At 42.5% G+C, this 18,258-nt stretch overlaps 1 protein-coding gene across 1 annotated transcript; it reads left to right on the top strand.

Moving 5' to 3' along the window:
• LOC109830159 (2-alkenal reductase (NADP(+)-dependent)-like) lies at positions 9,758–15,192 on the top strand. Its single transcript, XM_020397332.1, has 5 exons — positions 9,758–10,816; positions 11,612–11,789; positions 12,631–12,797; positions 13,789–13,871; positions 14,604–15,192. The coding sequence occupies exons 1-5, from the start codon at positions 10,568–10,570 to the stop codon at positions 14,980–14,982; spliced, it is 1,056 nt and encodes a 351-aa protein (XP_020252921.1). The 5' UTR covers positions 9,758–10,567; the 3' UTR covers positions 14,983–15,192.

Here is an 18,258-nt window from a genome sequence, read left to right as displayed (position 1 = left end):
GGTCTTTAGCCTGTGATGGGGACGTCGATATCCGTGGACTACCTGGCAATCAGATCTGATCCAGAAAAAATCGGACAGAGCTTCGTCGATCCGCGAGGAGATCTAGAAACTTGAAGCGCCTATCTCGGATAAAGCGAGATATTTGCTCTTCTTAGGATTACCGACGAGGGGTAATGCTAAGGAACGGATGCGGGTGATGTAGATCTGATGAAGAACTCTCTCTTGTGTTGAAGTGCTCGATCACTCTTCACTCCAGCAGGGCTTCGCCAATTCTCCAAAAATCCAGATCCTCAAAAAGTGAGGCCTAAGGTTCCTATTTATAGGCATGAGGGCACATAGGGCGTTGCGACACCCCTGGGGTGTTTCGACTTTCCCGAGACACCCCGGGTGTAGACACCCCTGGGGTGTCTTGGCTTTGCCTAGACACCCCTGGGGTGTTTCGACTTTCCCGAGACACCCCGGGTGTCCCAGTTCAGCCTGAGACGCTCCGTTGCGTATGTTTGATTGTTTCCGTCGTAAATTATTCGTCCGAACTCGGATTTGAGTGATTCCAAGTGCGTTGGAAGCTTGACGAAGAGTTCTATCCGCTATGATGGTTGGATTATCTGTAGAGTGAACGAGATATGAAGGGCATTGTTATTTTTGTGAACATCGCAGGGTTCCCGATTGGCCCGTGCCTTCGTTATTCCGAAATTCTATCAGCTCACGTAGTTCGTCGATTCACTTCAATCGTTCATCGACGTCAATCGAACTCCTGTGGATCGGATAGTGATGTTCATCGTCGCTCTTTAACACTGAGCCGTTCGTGGAGACCCATAGGCAATTTTCGATGCCTATAGATACCCCCTCCAAAGCGTTCCGGACTCGTTTCTTTTATAGAAGAGGCTGGAATGCTTTGGATGTGATTGGTCCAGCCTTCGGTCGGTGTAAAGGACCTATAGTTAGCTTCAACTCTTGGCTCCTTCGATTTTCGGTCTATTCAATGCTTTGACGAATAGCCGAAGTCCTTCCGGCGCTACGTTTATCGCCTGGCCGTCGTCGGAGTCTCGAGTCTACCACCAGTGAGTTGAGTTTGGCTCGTGTCATTGAGTTGACTTTGAACTGACTATCTCTGTCACATTGTGCTGACTTAGGGTTTCAGATCACCGTATGTTGACTTTTTGTCGCAACGCGTTGAGTGGCGTTGACCTAGGGTTACGTGTTGACCGGCGTTGACCCTAGGGTTTTGAACGTCGAATGTTGACTTTTTGGTCGCAACGCGTTGACTGGCGTTGACCTAGGGTTACGCGTTGACCGGCGTTGACTCTAGGGTTTCGAACGTCGAATGTTGACTTTTTGTCGCAACGCGTTGATTGGCGTTGACTTAGGGTTACGCGTTGACCGGCGTTGACCCTAGGGTTTCGAACGTCGAACTTTGACTTTTTGGTCGCAACGCGTTGACTGGCGTTGACCTAGGGTTACGCGTTGACCGGCGTTGACCCTAGGGTTTCGGACGTCGAATGTTGACTTTTTGGTCGCAACGCGTTGATCGGCGTTGACCTAGGGTTACGCGTTGGCCGGCGTTGGCCCTAGGGTTTCGAACGTCGAACTTTGACTTTTTGGTCGTAACGCATTGACTGGCATTGACCTAGGGTTACGTGTTGACTGGCGTTGACCTTAGGGTTTCAAACCGTCGTACATTGACTTTTGGTCGCAACGCGTTGACTGGCGCTGACCTAGGGTTACGTGTTGACTGGCGTTGACCCTAGGGTTTCGAACTGCCCGACGTTAACACAGTTTATACTCGTACGTTTATTGGAGTATACACAGTTTAAGCTCTTAAGGTATTGGAGCACGGTGATCCCAAATGTCGGAGCTACAGGACCAACTGTTAAAGCTGATTCATCTGCATTTGTGGATCTTATCCCTAAGTGATTGGATGTTCGAGTCACGAGACCAACTGACGGAGCTAATGCGTCAATGACTCGTATTTATAGATTTTTTTGGCAAATTCTCAGCCATCAACGGGTTTGATGAGCCTTTACCGACTACCGTTTGAGTCGGACTAGCATGCGGATTATTTAAGTCCGTTCCGTATGTGACGTTAAGCTAGAAGAGTTAACCCTTTTAGCGCTATGATGTTGAATACGTAGACTTCGTCTTTCTCCCGTGAAAAGACTAAACAGCAACGTGTATCAGACGTTGACTTAGGATTTTTGGCAAATCCTCAGCCATTAACGGATTTGATATGCCTTTACCGACTACCGTTTGAGTCGGGCTAGCATGCGGATTGTTCAAGTCCGTTCCGCATGTGACGTTAAGCTAAAAGAGTTAACCCTTTTAGTGCTACGATATTGAATACGTAGACTTCGTCTTTCTCCTGTGAAAAGACTAAACAGCAACGTGTATCAGACGTTGACTTAGGATTTTTGGCAAATCCTCAGCCCTCAACGGATTTGACGTGCTCTTACCAATTACCGTTTGAATCGGGCTTACATGCGGATTGTTTTAAGTCCGTTCCGCATGTGACGTTGTGCTAAAGGAATGAACTCCCTTAGACTTGATGCTACGACTTCGAAGACGTAGACTTCGCCATTGTTACGGGAACAGGCTACCCGGCAACGCGTGTTAGGCGCTGACTTATCCTTACTTAGGATTCAGGATAAAAGTCCCCAGACTCGGATTCTGGTGTCTTCTTCAATCGGTAAAAGACTAAACTGGCAACGCGTGTTAGGCGTTGGCTTATCCCTGCTTAGGCTTCGGGATAAAATTCCCCATGCGTGTGAGGCACGGATTATGGTGTTATTAATAACAACCTGCCACAATGTTGAATTATTGGTGGTCTTTTTGTCCTTTTACCGCCGGTCAAAGACTAACCGGCCACGCGTTGTTAGGCCGGTTGACCCTTATACCTACCTTTAGGCCTTCGGCGGATAAAATACTCCCAGACTGTCGAATTCTTGGGTGTCATACAGTACTTTTTCATTTCCTTTGTTTTTCGAGTTTTTTTTCTTGTTGTGTTTTCTTTTTAATTTTTTTTTTTTTTTTTTGTTTCTCTTTTTTTTTTTTCTTTTTTTATTTTTTGTATTTTTCTTCTCTTGTTTTCTTTCTTTTTTTTATTTTTTTTTTTTTTGCTTTTTTTTTTTTTTAGATTTTTTTTGTTATTTTTTTTTTTCCTAATGTCCTTATTTCTATTCTTTTCGTTCTTTTCTCCTTGTGTTTTTATTTTTTGTTTTTATCTTTTATTTTTGTCTTCTTTTATTTTCTTTTTTTTTTATTTATTGTCGTTTTTGATTTTTCTTCAATCGGTGAAAGAACACTTAAACCGGGCCAACGTGTATTAGACGTAGCCTTATCTCTACTTTAGGCAGTGCGAAGATAATAGTTCCCCGGCTGCATAGCCGAATGTACGGATTTGAAGGTTAAGAATTGCTGTCTTTTCTTCAGTGGCTAAAGACGAACCAAAATGGGAAGAGGCTAAGAATTTTATATTCTATCTCCCGGCACCGAAGAGGAACGAATTTTATATTCTAATCTTCAGTTGGAAAGGGAAACTCGAAGTGGAATCTCCACCCCCAGAATCCGGAAAGATGCAAACTAGGATGGGATCTCCCACTCCTGAGAAAATCGCGAAAGATTCAAGTAACCCTACTTTTATAGCGATTGCCGTTGCTTGATCCACACGCAAAAGCAGTTCCTTACTTTTATTGAGGGAAAATCCTATTTCGACCCCTAACTTTTTATAGGTTTGGTCCTGAAAAATAGAAAAAAAAATGAAAAGTCTTTCGCTTCTATCGAATGAGGGATAACTCAATACTTAGTCCTAACTCATTCTACAGGTTTGCACTAATTGAAGTTTGGTACGACAATCCTAACTTTTACTAGCGTTGATTGCATCAATTGAAAGGTGGCACTCTCCGTTCATGAAAGCGGAATCGGCAGAGGAGAATCCTGGTATGTGCGCCCTAACCTTTTCATAGGGCTTTGGACCAAGGACAGCAGTGCGAATGCGCGCCAGGGTTTGAACGATCTTACCTTTTATTAGGCTATGATCGTTCAATTTGAAAGTGGACTCTCGCTTCATGGCAAGAATCTTAGAGGGACTTTGGTTTCAATTGCGTCCTAACTATAGGAAGGTTGACCAGTCGTAGACAGTGGTGCTGGAAGCTACATAATCATTAGTTTGGGGGCTTTAAGTAGTGTTTATCACTTATGTTCGTAATTATCAGGTTATCCTTAAGAAAATTACATATAGTGTTCTTCCTGCTCGGAAACTTCCCATTACATGACTCATCCCACCCCCAGCTTCTTTTCTTTGGCAACCTGGGTCTGACTTTGTACTCCGTACATATTTTGGGTATCTTAAGAATATTAGCCGTAACATTTCTCTTCAGCGAACTTCCCATCAATGGTAGGAAACAGTTTAGACTCATATACATGTTGGAGTATCAGGGAGCAGTTTAACCTCTTATACCGGTCGGAGGATTAAGAAGCAGTTTATACTCATATACTCTTTGGAGTGTTTCCATTCTCATTTGGCTTATCCTAGCGTTATGACGCCGGCTTCAACCAAGGTTTGGATGCTATTCTTTAAAGTAAAGCAATCCTTGGTGGGATGAAGGATCCTCCTGTGGTATGCGCAGTACTTTGGATCCGTAGTATTTTCAGCTTCCTCCTGATTCGTGATGGGCGGGAGCTTGATTTTGTTGTTTTCGAGAAGAGACTCGAAGATGGCGGGAACGTCTTCGTCCTTGAACGAGTACTCTTTCTGGGCCTTTTGATCCGAAGTCTTCTGCTGTCTTCGGGACTGCTGTTTTGACGTTTGATCAACAGCCGCTGCAGGTGCCTTGCCCCTATCACGAGAGGCGAAGTTCGAGTTCGGAGAATTAGCCATCGGTTGGCTCCTCTCGGCCTTCTTCCTTTTGAGGAATCGTTCGGCTTGCTCTCCTCGGGCCTTCAAATCCTTCCATGTCTTGAGCGGCTCTACTCCCATAACATCCAAGATGTTAATGGACAAATTGTTATGACAAGTCTGCAAGATGAATTCCTCCGTGATGGGATCCTTGCAGTTCATTGCCCGATTGCGGAAGCGTTTGATGAAGGTATCCACCGACTCTTCGTCTTTTTGTTTCTCATCGAAGAGTGTCCTGATCGACACTTCAGCATCATCATCGAAGAAATGAGTGAGGAACATGCTCTCCAGGTAAATGACCGGACCATCAGAGGCTCGTTGCCAGAGATCACTCCCAAATGGGACTTGAAATAGATCAGGTGCTGAGTTGGCGAGCCCTTCCCGTCGAACGGCGTGAAGTTGATCAGGTTGAACTTCGCTGGATACGGGATCGAGTCCCACTCTTTCGGGTAAGGACACGGAATGCCGGTCTTCTTTACCTCTTGAGCAGACATTAAAGCATTAATTTTGCTCTCCAAGTCCTTCATCTTCTTATCTTCACTCGTATCCGTCTTCGAGTGGCTTCGGGGAGAGGTAACGTGGTCCTCCTTTGCATTATCATTCAAGGGACCGCCTCCGTTACTATTGTTGACAGGATTGACATTATCTTCTTCCCGTTCATTCTCATCTCGATTTGGATTATTGCGACGACTGGGTTCTCCTTGGTGAGTTGTCAGTGTCGCGATTTGCTGGTCATGCATTTCCCTCATCTGCTGCATGGCCAGATCCATCTCGAACTTGAAGCTTTCCTTCTGCTTAGCCAGTGCCTCTTCAAGCATCTTGGTTACTTGTTCGGCGCTGATCATAAATGACTCGTAGGGTTGTCCCGTGCTCGATGCCGTGTCATCGGACGCTATAGCCGAGCAAGAATCTGAACCAGCATCTAATACCTCCTCTTCCAAAGGAAGTCCTTTTTGCATCTTTTGGTAATTCTTTCGCTTATTGATTCCTGACCGCAACCGAGTCATACGCCGGGATACATCGGCAAACTGATCTGGGTTTAAGTGTTGCGTCGATTTCCTTCTGCCGGTCATATTGACGGACACTTCTGGAAATTCATCATCTTGGCGAATGGGTTTCCTCCTTTGGAAATGCCTTGGTTTGGCCTCGGACGCCCTGGTAGAGATTCTCTCAAACACCGAGACTCTTTTTGGGGTTTTAGAACAGCAGCATTCCGATAATACTGCTTTGATTATGTTGGCACACGGACAATGAGGCTCCGTGTCTCGATCATTTCTTTTCCGGGATTTATTCGCACCCCCAGCCCTATAGTACAGCTCCTCAGTTTGATAACTGGAGCAACCCATAAAGTGTTGGCACGCCTTCCCAGGTGTAACATCGTCATCAGACAAATATGTTTTCCTCTGGGGACGCGACACTTTATTTGTGTCTCCAAGAGTCACTCGTTCACTTTTACGCCTTTGAGAGCGTGAAAGTTCAACGGGCTCTTGAACTTCGACTCGCAATCCAATGCGGTCGGTAATAGGGGCTTTCCCTTTGTTAGTACGACCCCCAGTCTTGACTGTTGTTTGGGGACTTTTCAACGGTCCCAATCGCTCCTTGACGGGTGCTTTACCTCGATCTTCAGGATCGAGGCGACCCTTCAAAGGACCCCTGGATTTATTGAGATCCACGTTCTTTCCTGACTCCGTTGGAGGTACGGGTACAGGGGAAACGGGATCTGGATTTGAAATAGGCTGGACGATAACTCCGCCCACTTTTGCCTTAAGTGCTGGTTTTGTCTTTGGCACCCAAACTTGCTTGCGCTTAGGCGGCTTCTCCACTGCTTCTCCCCTCTGCATTTCTTTCGCTTTCTGCAAAAGGGCTCGGGCATGTGCGAGCAATGCTCGATGCTTCTTGATTCACTCCTCGAGGGTGGAGCGGGTCCTCTTTACACGAACCCATTCGTTCGTTTCTGTCTTGGAGGAGGAGTTGGTTGTTCGCCGTTGTTGTTCCCGGCGCTGCCTGGATTTTAGATCCACATTATAGCGGATCCCGTCCATCGGCTCCAAAGCCTTGGCCAGCTGACGGACGCCATTGGAGCGTCGCGGTGAGTAAGTGCAACGGCGGCGAGGGGATCTTGGATCTTCGATCCTGAGGGCCCGTGAGCACTCTTGGAAGATGAAATCTTCCTGTGCCTGTTTGGAGAGGCGGATCTGGAGGAGGAGGAAGAGAGGTACTCTTCAAACTTTTGTTGATCGAACTCGTATTCGATCTCTTCATTCACCCGGATCTTGAATGCCGGTTGCGTCACGACGGCCTCGGCAGCGAGGCCGTTGGCTCCCACTGTGGTCGCCAGTTTATTTTTGTCAAAAGTTGCCTTCATCATTGATTTCATTAAAACTTCAAACGTTACAAATGAATTCAAATAACGAAAATAAAAATTACAACTTTCTTGAAAATAAACACAAGATCCGTTTATCGTCTCTTGCTTGCGTGGGTCTTTAGCCTGTGACGGGGACGTCGATATCCGTGGACTACCTGGCAATCAGATCTGATCCAGAAAAATCGGGCAGAGCTTCGTCGATCCGCGAGGAGATCTAGAAACTTGAAGCGCCTATCTCGGATAAAGCGAGATATTTGCTCTTCTTAGGATTACCGACGAGGGGTAATGCTAAGGAACGGATGCGGGTGATGTAGATCTGATGAAGAACTCTCTTGTGTTGAAGTGCTCGATCACTCTTCACTCCAGCAGGGCTTCGCCAATTCTCCAAAAATCCAGATCCTCCAAAAGTGAGGCCTAAGGCTTCTATTTATAGGCAACACCCCTGGGGTGTCCTCAAAAATCTAAGACACCCCTGGGGCGTCCCCAAAAATCTAGGACACCCCTGGGGCGTCCCCAAAAATCTAGGACACCCCTGGGGCGTCCCCAAAAATCTAGGACACCCCTGGGGCGTCCCCAAAAATCTAGGACACCCCTAGTGATTCGAAGTGCGTTGGAAGTCTGACGAAGAGTTCTATCAGCTCCAATGGTTGGATTATCTGTAGAACGAACGAGACACGAAAGGCGTTGTTCTTTTTGTAAACATCGCGGGGCTCTCGATTAGCCTGTGCCTTCGTTATTCCGAAATTCTGTCAGCTCACGTAGTTCGTCGATTCACTTCAAGCGTTCACCGACGTCAATCGAACTCCTGTGAACCAGATAGTGACGTTCATTGTCGTTCCTTAACACTGAGCTGTTCGTGGAGACGAACTCAAATTTTTATTCTTGTGGTAAGGGAAAGACACTTGCAGCGGCTGCTGATGCTAATCAGACTTCACGACAGCAACCTCAGAAGCAACGAATGACTCCGGATTCGAGACTCCAAAAAGAGTACTCCTTCAAGGATAAAGAGGTTCCAGCTATCTTTAAATACCTCCTTGAAAATAACAAAATCAAGCTGTCACCTATTACGAATCAGGAGGAAGCTAACAACATTTTGGATCCAAAGTATTGTGCGTACACAGGAGGATCCTTCATCCCACCAAGGCTTACTTCACTATCAAGAATAGCATTCAAGCCTTGGTTGACGCTGACATCATAACGTCGAAATGAACCGCATGAGAACGGTCTCCTCCGATGAGTATAAGAGGTTAAACTACTTCTCACATTCCTCCGATGAGTATAAGAGGTTAAACTACTTCTCCCATTCATTCGACGGGTTTACGAGGTTAAACATCTTCTCTTATTTCCAATAACAGAAAGTTCCTGGAGAATATTACTCTTAATATTCTTAAGGATAACCCAACAATGTGGCCGAATACAATTGGATTTAGGTTCGCCAAAGAGCTGGGGGTGGGATACCTCAATACATTCTAAAGGGAAATCCCGGAAGGATACTACACATGGTATTCTTAAGGATAACCCAAAACCGATTATGCATGGTAAAAACCAGTAATCAGAATAATTTATTTTTAATCATCATTAAGAATCTCCCACTATGGCTATTTAATCATTTCCAAGATGACTAAAACCATCCTACTGTGATTTTCGGAGCACTCTTTCATTGAGATGAGATTCAACGACTGCATATAGTCAATCTTTCCTCACGAAACTCTCAGGTGTAATTGTGGAGTGCTAGATGATTCACGGTCCTCCACCACAAAGTCCCTCACTAATCAAATTACACTTTGATATTTAACCATTTTACTATATTATATTATTATCTATGGATATGATCCTGCATTTCGTGAGAGGTAATCGATAAAAATCTGCTTTTATTGATCCTGTGAATGGATATATTATCAGATAGACATAAAATACTCTTCCTGATAGCTAGTGCAGCATGTGATCGATCATTTATAATATAAAGGTGGCCTCTTTAACCAATTGTCAAAGAATTACTATTGTGATGAATTTGCTTGGGGTTGTCACAAACTTCAATATTCATTGTTTTCAAAAAAAAATCCTTGGCTTACTAATTATTACTTGTTGAGATTGTTGCCATATTGAATAAGGGACCAAATTTGATCAATATTTACTTTCATACTTTAATTAAGTTACTGTTGGGTGTTGGTGGTAGTGATCAATTAAAAATTCTTAGAACAAAAATAATTTACAAGTTTGCAGTAAATCAAACAATGATCTTAGCTTTTTAAGTCAAAAAATATTTGAATAAACTTAAAATTTTGAAATATTTTCTACATTACTATAACTAAAATTCATAATAACAATTACAATATCCCAGATACGTATATTCATCCAAGTTTAGCTTAAATTCATTTACATTAATTTTTTTAAATATTTAAATAAAATACTAATAAATCTTATAATTCAATTATATATATTTGAACTCAAGATAAATCTTACTTATTTAAAGTAATGAAATAAATATAAAACAAGAATTTTTTAATATTTAACCACGTGCATTACACGTGCATAGAAAATAGTATTAAAAAAAGCAGAGAGAGGGCGGGGCGTATTCAAAATATATCATACACATCACGTCACGTGCCTGTTTACACTAACCTCTATACATTAGAAAAATTAATACGAAAACCCCCCAAACAATTAATGATAGGATAATTTTTTGAAAACACCCGATTTTCAAATTTATATAATAAAATCGACTCTTTTTGAAAAAAATCAGTAAAATCGATCCTTTTCAGATGAAAATGATCGGTTTTGCTGCAGAAGAGTTTTTCGAACTGCATGGGACTAGCACGGGAGTCCCGTGCATTTCGTTTTTTGAACTGCACGGGACTAGCAGTCCCGTGCATTTTGTTTTCTTTTTGAATTGCACTAAGCAGATAGTTTTGAAATGCACAGGACTGCTAGTCCCATACAGTTCAAAAAGAAAACGAAATGCATGAGACTGCTAGTTCCGTGCAGTTTGAAAAACACTTCCTCAGTAAAATAGACCTTGCTTTTTTTTCAGAAAGGGTCGATTTTGCTATATCAATTTAAAAAATCGGGTGTTTTCAAAATTTTATCCTTAATGATAATTTAATGGAATTTTCTTTTTATTTTTCTGTATACACAGTTATTCCCCTCTTTATTTTCCTGCAATATTCGAGATATAATCTCCCTTCTGGATTTTTCTACTGTTGTCACGAGTGACCGCACTTCACAATGAGCCCCCTCATTATATCTTCTCCATTTTCACCATTTCCCTCGCAAAATCTCACCATATAACCTCAAAAAAAAAAAAAGGAACAATGGCGAATAATATCGGAGTTGGAGAGCTGAAACCCAACAAGAAAGTGATACTAAAGAATTACGTAAATGGGTTTCCGAAAGAGAGCGATATGGAGATCGTGAGGACCGAAACTGTTCGATTGAAAGTAGCAGAGGGATCAAAAGCTGTTTTATTAAAGAATTTGTACTTGTCTTGTGACCCTTATATGAGGAATCGCATGTCCAAGCACGAGGAGGCCAATTATGTCCCTGATTTCGTCCCTGGATCGGTATATTTGCCTTTTTAATATCTTAAATTTTTTTAGTTCTTTTCTAGTGGGTTCTGTGTATTGAGGTATTTGGGTACATGGGTTTGCTTGGTTTTGGGGGGAAATTGATTTTTAATTGTGTTAAAATTGTTTTATTATTATTATTCAGGTTGTAGTATAGCTTTAGAATATAAAATCATAATCCTTAACCTTCACTAGAATTTTAGAGTTTTGGAGTAATTGTTAGGAATTTTAGGGTGACATCAGGACAACTTAGGTTCAAATACGAATTTAAAGGATTTTTTTTTTTTAAATAGCACCGCCGCGTGTAATGATTTGGAACTTTAGAGATACTGTCTTAAATATTATAATGGATTTGTTCGTTCAAAAGTTCAAACTATTAGTTAATTGTTGGAGTTCTGACAATTGTCATATGTCTGTCACCCTTTGCCGAAGCAGGACACTCTTGTCCATATCTACTGATCAAATAATATATTTTCCAAGTGAACATGATATCAGAGTTTGCTTGTTATTTGATAATTACATTAATGACTTACAAGAAATGTTATGATATGGAGGTAGATGTAAATACTGTGGGTCAACCTTGCATATGATAAGTGCTACAACAATCTAGGAAGAATAAGATAGCATCAGGGTTCTATTTTCCTAATAACGGAGCTTTTCCTAGGAGCATTATTGTTTCTTAATGCAGCTTACATTGTAAAAGGACCCAGCATCACATCCATAGTCCTTTATTTTCTTTTACATGTTAGTTTCTTTTTTATGATGGTAATGATTCCTGTTGTTATGGCACAGCCTATAAGTGGTTTTGGCGTCGCCAAAGTATTGGATTCTGGGCATCCAGATTTCAAGGTTGGTGACTATGTGTGGGGGATAACTGGATGGGAAGAGTACAGCCTCGTAACATCACCGGAAACCCTGTTCAAAATTAAAGATACCGACATACCCCTTTCTTACTACACTGGACTCTTGGGTGAGTTAATCTACTTTGGGATTCTATTCTTTCTTTTATTTGATATAATTCTAGTTGCAAGTGCCGGTTTATATAGCTTGAATTGACTTCATTTATTGATGCCGTATTGCAATCAGTATCTCATTGAGATAATTTTTCAGTTTTTTATTTGAAAGAAATTCAATGTTTTATCTGTTTGCTCTTGAGTACTATAACTGTCAGAGTCCAAGTCGTTCTGAAATGGTTAATGGAGAGAGATTCATTAAAATGGGGGGCGTTTTTCACCATTAATTTAAATTTTACTTTATGGTATGCCAAACTTAATTGCCAAGTCTTCAGAAGTATTTGTCCGTTGAACTAAAACTGAGTTCTTTCTCTAAATGCTCTTCATAGTTCAACACAGAATGTCCGATACATGAAAAATCGATAAAAGTAAACAATTTCTGCTTCTATCCCGTAATTTTTTTCCTAAAATCGAACAGTTCTTTATTTGTTCTAATATGCAGATGCTCAAGGAGAAACCAAAACTGCTCGAAAGTGTGCTTAAATGCCTGTAGCTAGTAATTATGCACACAAGTACATACAAAATATACCGGAAGTGTGTAGACGAAATGAAGTGTTCACTTTGGAACCTGTGTATCTAAAAGAGAAGTGGTAAATTTAATAAACAAGAGAGTAAAGTTGAGATATTACCAAAAAATTTTTAACTTATAACCATAACGATGATTCTATACTAATGCTTCCAGCGGATACCAGCCCAATGTCTTATGCAACCAAAGAGTAGTTAGACTTTATGACTGCATAATCTCGTAAACCACTTTTGATTGGTAATAATTTCCTATGTTTCCACATTTGTCTGCAGGCATGCCAGGAGTAACAGCTTATGCTGGATTTTACAAGGTTTGCTCTCCGAAGAAAGGGGAAACTGTTTTTGTATCAGCAGCTTCAGGCGCAGTTGGCCAGCTCGTCGGACAGTTTGCTAAACTGATGGGCTGTTATGTGGTTGGAAGTGCTGGATCTGATGAAAAGGTATACGTGCTTGAGAGCTGCTTAATTTTATCCTCTTTTTTTCCTTAAGTGTGAACGACATGGTTTATTTTAGGATTATCTGTAGATGCACCCCTTGAATTATTCCCATCCCCCTTAAGTGTGAACGACATGGTTTATTTTAGGATTATCTGTAGATGCACCCCTTGAATTATTCCCATCCCTTGTATGAGAATGTAGCTACTTTAGGATTATCTGTAGATGCACCCCTTGAATTATTCCCATCCCTTGTATGAGAATGTAGCTACTTATTGTCTTTATTCAATTTTGAGTTAATTGTGTATAGACCCGCTGTGGTATAATATACTACCCCTCAGAGAAAGGGATTTTCTTTTCTTTTCTTCTTCTTTTTTTTGGTGAATAGACCCATCAGGGTAAAATAGTCAAAAAAAAGTCACTTAGGGGTCTGTCTACAAAAGCGAAACTAGAGGGTCCAAGACAGCTGTACTACAGGTGCTTATTTCGCAATTAACTCTTGTATTTTATTAACACATAGAGCCCCAACACTCATGACGGCATTATTTTCATGTTAGTTTTTAAACTCACATGAAAATCACATGGAAGTATTCTTGTTCTTGGGAAATGTCTACCTCTGATCTTGATTCTATGGGAGTTTAAATATTAAGGAGAAAATAGATGTCACAGGACCAGATGCTAATAAAACAGGATATTATGATAAGTAGGTACACCCCCATAGAATATATAGGTGATCATACTTTAAAATATCTGAAAGGTGGAGCGATAATTTGAAGGAAACATGCTAAAATTATTTCAACATCTCCTATTCATAGATCCGCGCCTGCCATAAAAATTAAGGTGAACGTATAAGATTAGTCAATAAAATATGTGGGCAGCACACAAGAAATAACTGCCTAAAACGGAAGCTTGTATCTCTGTGAAAAAATTGATGGGCATGTCGATTGCATAGTCTGAGCCATTTATCCTAAGCTTTTCCATGGATATATCATCTCAGGTTAATCTTTTGAAGAAAAAATTTGGATTTGATGAGGCATTCAATTATAAGAAGGAAAAGGACCTTAATGCAGCGTTGAAAAGGTCAGTTTCATGCCTTTACTTTTGATTGAACTGATATTTTTCTTTCAAGAATTGTGGTCGCTACATCATTCTAGAGAATTGAGCATTGTACTATAGTGAATTATGATTGCTTTGCGGTATATATCTTGCTTTGCGGTATATATCTAGTTTTATCTCAGTGAGATCCTCACTTAAAAATTTCATCGTGGCCTCATATTTTTAGATAGTAAGGGTGTTTGCTGACTAATCTAAGGAGACTCGCCTCGCTTTTTGCCTTGACAAAAAAAAGGGTGTCTGCTGACCTATCTCATTAATTAAAAGGATTAATCGCAGATGGAACCCCTGTATCGTTGTTTTATGTGCTACCTCACTCATTCTATTTTTGCAGATAAACCCCTTGAGTGACATTTTCTGACTCTTTATCCCTTGGTGAAAGAGAAATTTGTGACAGATAGACCCCTGAAGATAAAAGAGACAAATATTTTCGCTTATGGAGTCTGTGCAAAAATAAAACTAGTGGGGTAGTAAATTTGAAACAGTGGTGAGGCTTCTTGCCCTACTTTTTCCCCTTAAAAGAACAATAATACAAGGGGTCTATCTGCAATTAACCCTACATAAAAAATGAATACGGTTGGATTTGCTCTTGGATATGCCTCCTCTTAGTTTTCCCTTTAACCATTAAAAAACAACAAAGATCATTGGATTTTCATATGCCAGGTCACTATCTAAAGAAGAATTTCAATATAATTTCAGGTGCTTTCCTGAAGGAATCGACATCTATTTCGAGAATGTAGGCGGAGAAATGCTCGATGCTGTTCTTCTCAACATGAGGAACCATGGCAGAATCGCAGCATGTGGGATGATATCTCAATACAACCTTGATAAACCTGAGGGTGTACACAACTTGATGTTTGTTGTCACGAAGCGATTGAGGATTGAAGGGTTCAATGCGTATGATTATTTCCCTATTTATGATCAGTTTTTCCAGAAGACTGTGCCGTATATAAAAGAAGGAAAGATCACTTATGTGGAGGATGTTGTGGAGGGGCTTGAGAATGCACCTGCGGCATTGATTGGTCTGCTCTCGGGGAGAAATGTCGGGAAACAGGTGGTGGTTGTTGCTCGTGAGTAGGAGAGGGTTATACGTATGAAGTTTGGTGTGAATGAAAGTATTTTGATAAAACTTGAGGTATAGATGGTATTGAACCAAAAATGTCTTGAGTGTCGTCGCTGTGTGTGTATGTTTTTCAAACTTGGTGGTGCTTTCTTTTTATGCAATAAACGTGTCTTATTGACATCGTATACATCTATTTTGTTTGTTATGCTCTGAGTATGTCGATCATTTGGTCTTAGGGTTCTGGATTTATGCAGTGTGACTGATGCACCTATTGCTATCCACAAGAATTATGTGTTTTAAGTGAGGCGTACGATTCTTAAGCTTTTGACTGGATTTTGCCGGTAATGAGCTCCACACATAATGTAGCATGAGTATTAGATGTGCACAAATAATATCCGTACCTGAGAAAATATCTGCATCTATATCCGTTAGGATATAGATATGCAAGGTTATTAAAATCTGTAACTAATAGGATATGGTTACTGTTGATGTTATGTAATCGCACAGATAAACTGATAGGAACTGGGTTGATTAGGGGTTGCTAACTTCTGCGAATATCTTGTTTGGAGTTGAACTGTTCTTCCCTGCACATGTAGCAACTCGTATGAGGGCGGGGTCTAATTCCCCCGTTGTTCCTCTGACGATCAAGTTAGCAAGGTACTTAAGTGAGGGAAAATGGCTAACTGTAGCAGTTCTTAAATGCGATGGAATGGAGAAAAATGTAGAGAAATTGCTTACATTCGTGTTGGGAATAGTTTTCCCTTTTATGGTAATGAAGGAATTACATTTTGGTCTCTTCAGCCGAGTCTGGGCTAGCGGTTGAGTCAGCGTCGACTTTACAGGTGTCAACTGTGGAGTGGTCGCGAAATAGGTGCGGTCACTTTGGCATCATGAGACGGGATAGGCGGCATGCGAAGCCAGCGTGGTCCGATGTGTCATAAATAGTATCGGGGATGGAGAAATGATGGCACATGTCAAGTATTTAATATGATGTCGACACGCTGTCAGCGAGGGGCTCAAGGTCGCAGTCACCTTTTGTCTTGTATGGAGGGGTGTTGAGAGGTACCGCCTTTCGAGTCGGCTCTCGTGAGATGTCGGCCAGACAACTAGTCAAGTAGATTTGTGGCGAGTCGTCTTTGACTAAATGGCCGACAAGTACCGCCTTTTGATTAATTCATACAATACCTTCCTTGTGAGATTCGGTATTTTTTTATACTATAACTTGATTGTGCACTTGCAATCTCAACATATTCACAAACACACCACATCAGTTGGCAGAGTTCCACTCTAAAGTAACGCAATCGCAGATAAGGATGCTCCACGGGAGATTTGACATCCCTCAAGAGTATCAACTGATGGCGCTGACAAGATCGGAGGTCGTCTACGATCACGGACCGGATCGGTCTCCATTGTACCTAAGGAACCTGGAGTTCTGCCTACGATTGCCTTTGAATCCTTTCCTTCAGCAAGTCTTCACGACTCTAGGGGTGTCACCAGCACAGATAAAGTCAAACGTCATTGCGGCCCTGGCTGGGATCGTGGTGATCTGCCATTGGCTGGCGATAAAACCATCTCTGAAGGTGTTGGGCCGTCTTGTAAGCGTCAAGGTGAACCAGACCGAGCCACACTTTCACTTTCAAATAGTGGGCAAGTATAAGCTCATTACCAGCCTTCATGACTCAAACAAGAACTAGAAAGAGAAGTTCGTCTGGGTTGTGGGGGACGACTTGGAATTGGATTGCTCAAACTGGCCTGAGGTAAGGAGGGAGGTGCTAATGGCCAACGATCTGTCTAATGCCGAGAGGGATGCGCTGGATCCAACATCTCGATTGTGCCTCCCATCGCTAGGGACCAGGAGAGGGCTTCTGCAAGAGAGGTGTTGAGGACCGTGAGAGCGGGTCTAGGCTTCGATCCCTCCGTCGATCCCTCCTGTCGGACCAGTTGGAGCGGGAGTCGACTCTTGGGGGGTCTCTCAGCCACTCCTTCCTTTTTGGGGGCCTCTAGCTAACTCCGGTGTCGGCACCACTATCGGTGCTATCGCAGATGTCGACAGTGCTGGTGTTGCTGGTGTTTCTGCTACTGCTGCTACTACCGAGGTTGCGACCGTGGATGTTTTTGTGGTCTTGGCTTCCGTCTTATAAGCTCGGTCATCCTCCATGTCCATATACCTGTGAGCTTTGGCCATTAGTTGCTCATAATTGGTGACTAACATCTTGGCCAGTGAGTCCGCCAGATCATTGTTCTGCGGTCTGGCTACAAGAGTGGATATAGTTACCGAACTCCCTGGGTCGCTGACCTCTAGTCTCTTCACCTGGAACCTCTTGAAGTAGGCTTGAAGGCTCTCTCCAGGTTCCTGCCTCATCTGTATCAACACGTGAGGGGGTAGCTTCTGTTTGGTGTCAGCTAAGAAGTGGTGGATAAACTTTCGGTTGAGCTGCTGGAAGCTACTGATGGACTTCTTCTCAAGGACATTCCACCAGAGCTTGGTGCTCCCTGACAAAGTGACGAGGAATCACCGACAAATGATAGCTTTTGATGCCTGGAGCATGCGAATTATTTCATAATAGTTCTGGACATGCTCGGTAGGGTATCCTTCGTCTTTGTACTTCTCCACCTGAGGCATCTTGAACTTCTCACACGGGGCATTTATGAGGTCGTCGGTAAGGGGAGTGTTCCCCCGATGGCTTCGGCGACTGGTCTGTATACCCGATCATATTCAGACACCCCGATGTGGCTGAGGGGGTTGGAGAGGCATGTTGATGACGGAGAGTCTTGAACATCCCTCCCTCGGCGTGCTCTCTATGGCGGCTAGGGTTCTCGCCGGTGGCTTCAGAGTAAGGGAGGAGGTGCCGACAAGGATTCGCTGGGCGAGTTAACTAGTGTGGTGGTGGGGTCGTGTGCTCGTCACGATCCTTCCACTGCTTGACGGAAGCATGAGGAGTCAGGGGGGACTACATATTGAGCTTGTGAAGGGGGATGAGTCCCCGATCGCTAGTCTCATGAGGATGGAGGAATGATGGAAGTAGCTTGTTGCGGTTGTGTAAACTGGCTGAGGAGCTCAGTGGAGAAGGTAGTGAGTTGTTGTTGAAGGGATTGAGAGATCTTCTAAGCCGTCTCTTCAAGCTGGGCTTGAGTGACATAGCTCCGGTGTGGTTCTCGAGGGATGGATTGATCAGCCCTATACTCAGAACCAGACATACTTGCTCAAAAAAGAGAGAAGGTGCCACGGTGGACGCCAAATTGTTGATGTTATGTAATCACACAGATAAACTGATAGGAACTGGGTTGATT

Source organism: Asparagus officinalis, chromosome 2 (assembly GCF_001876935.1).
Source record: "Asparagus officinalis chromosome 2, Aspof.V1, whole genome shotgun sequence".
NCBI classification, from domain to species: Eukaryota; Viridiplantae; Streptophyta; class Magnoliopsida; order Asparagales; family Asparagaceae; genus Asparagus; species Asparagus officinalis.
This window is presented reverse-complemented; position numbering and strand designations above follow the sequence as displayed.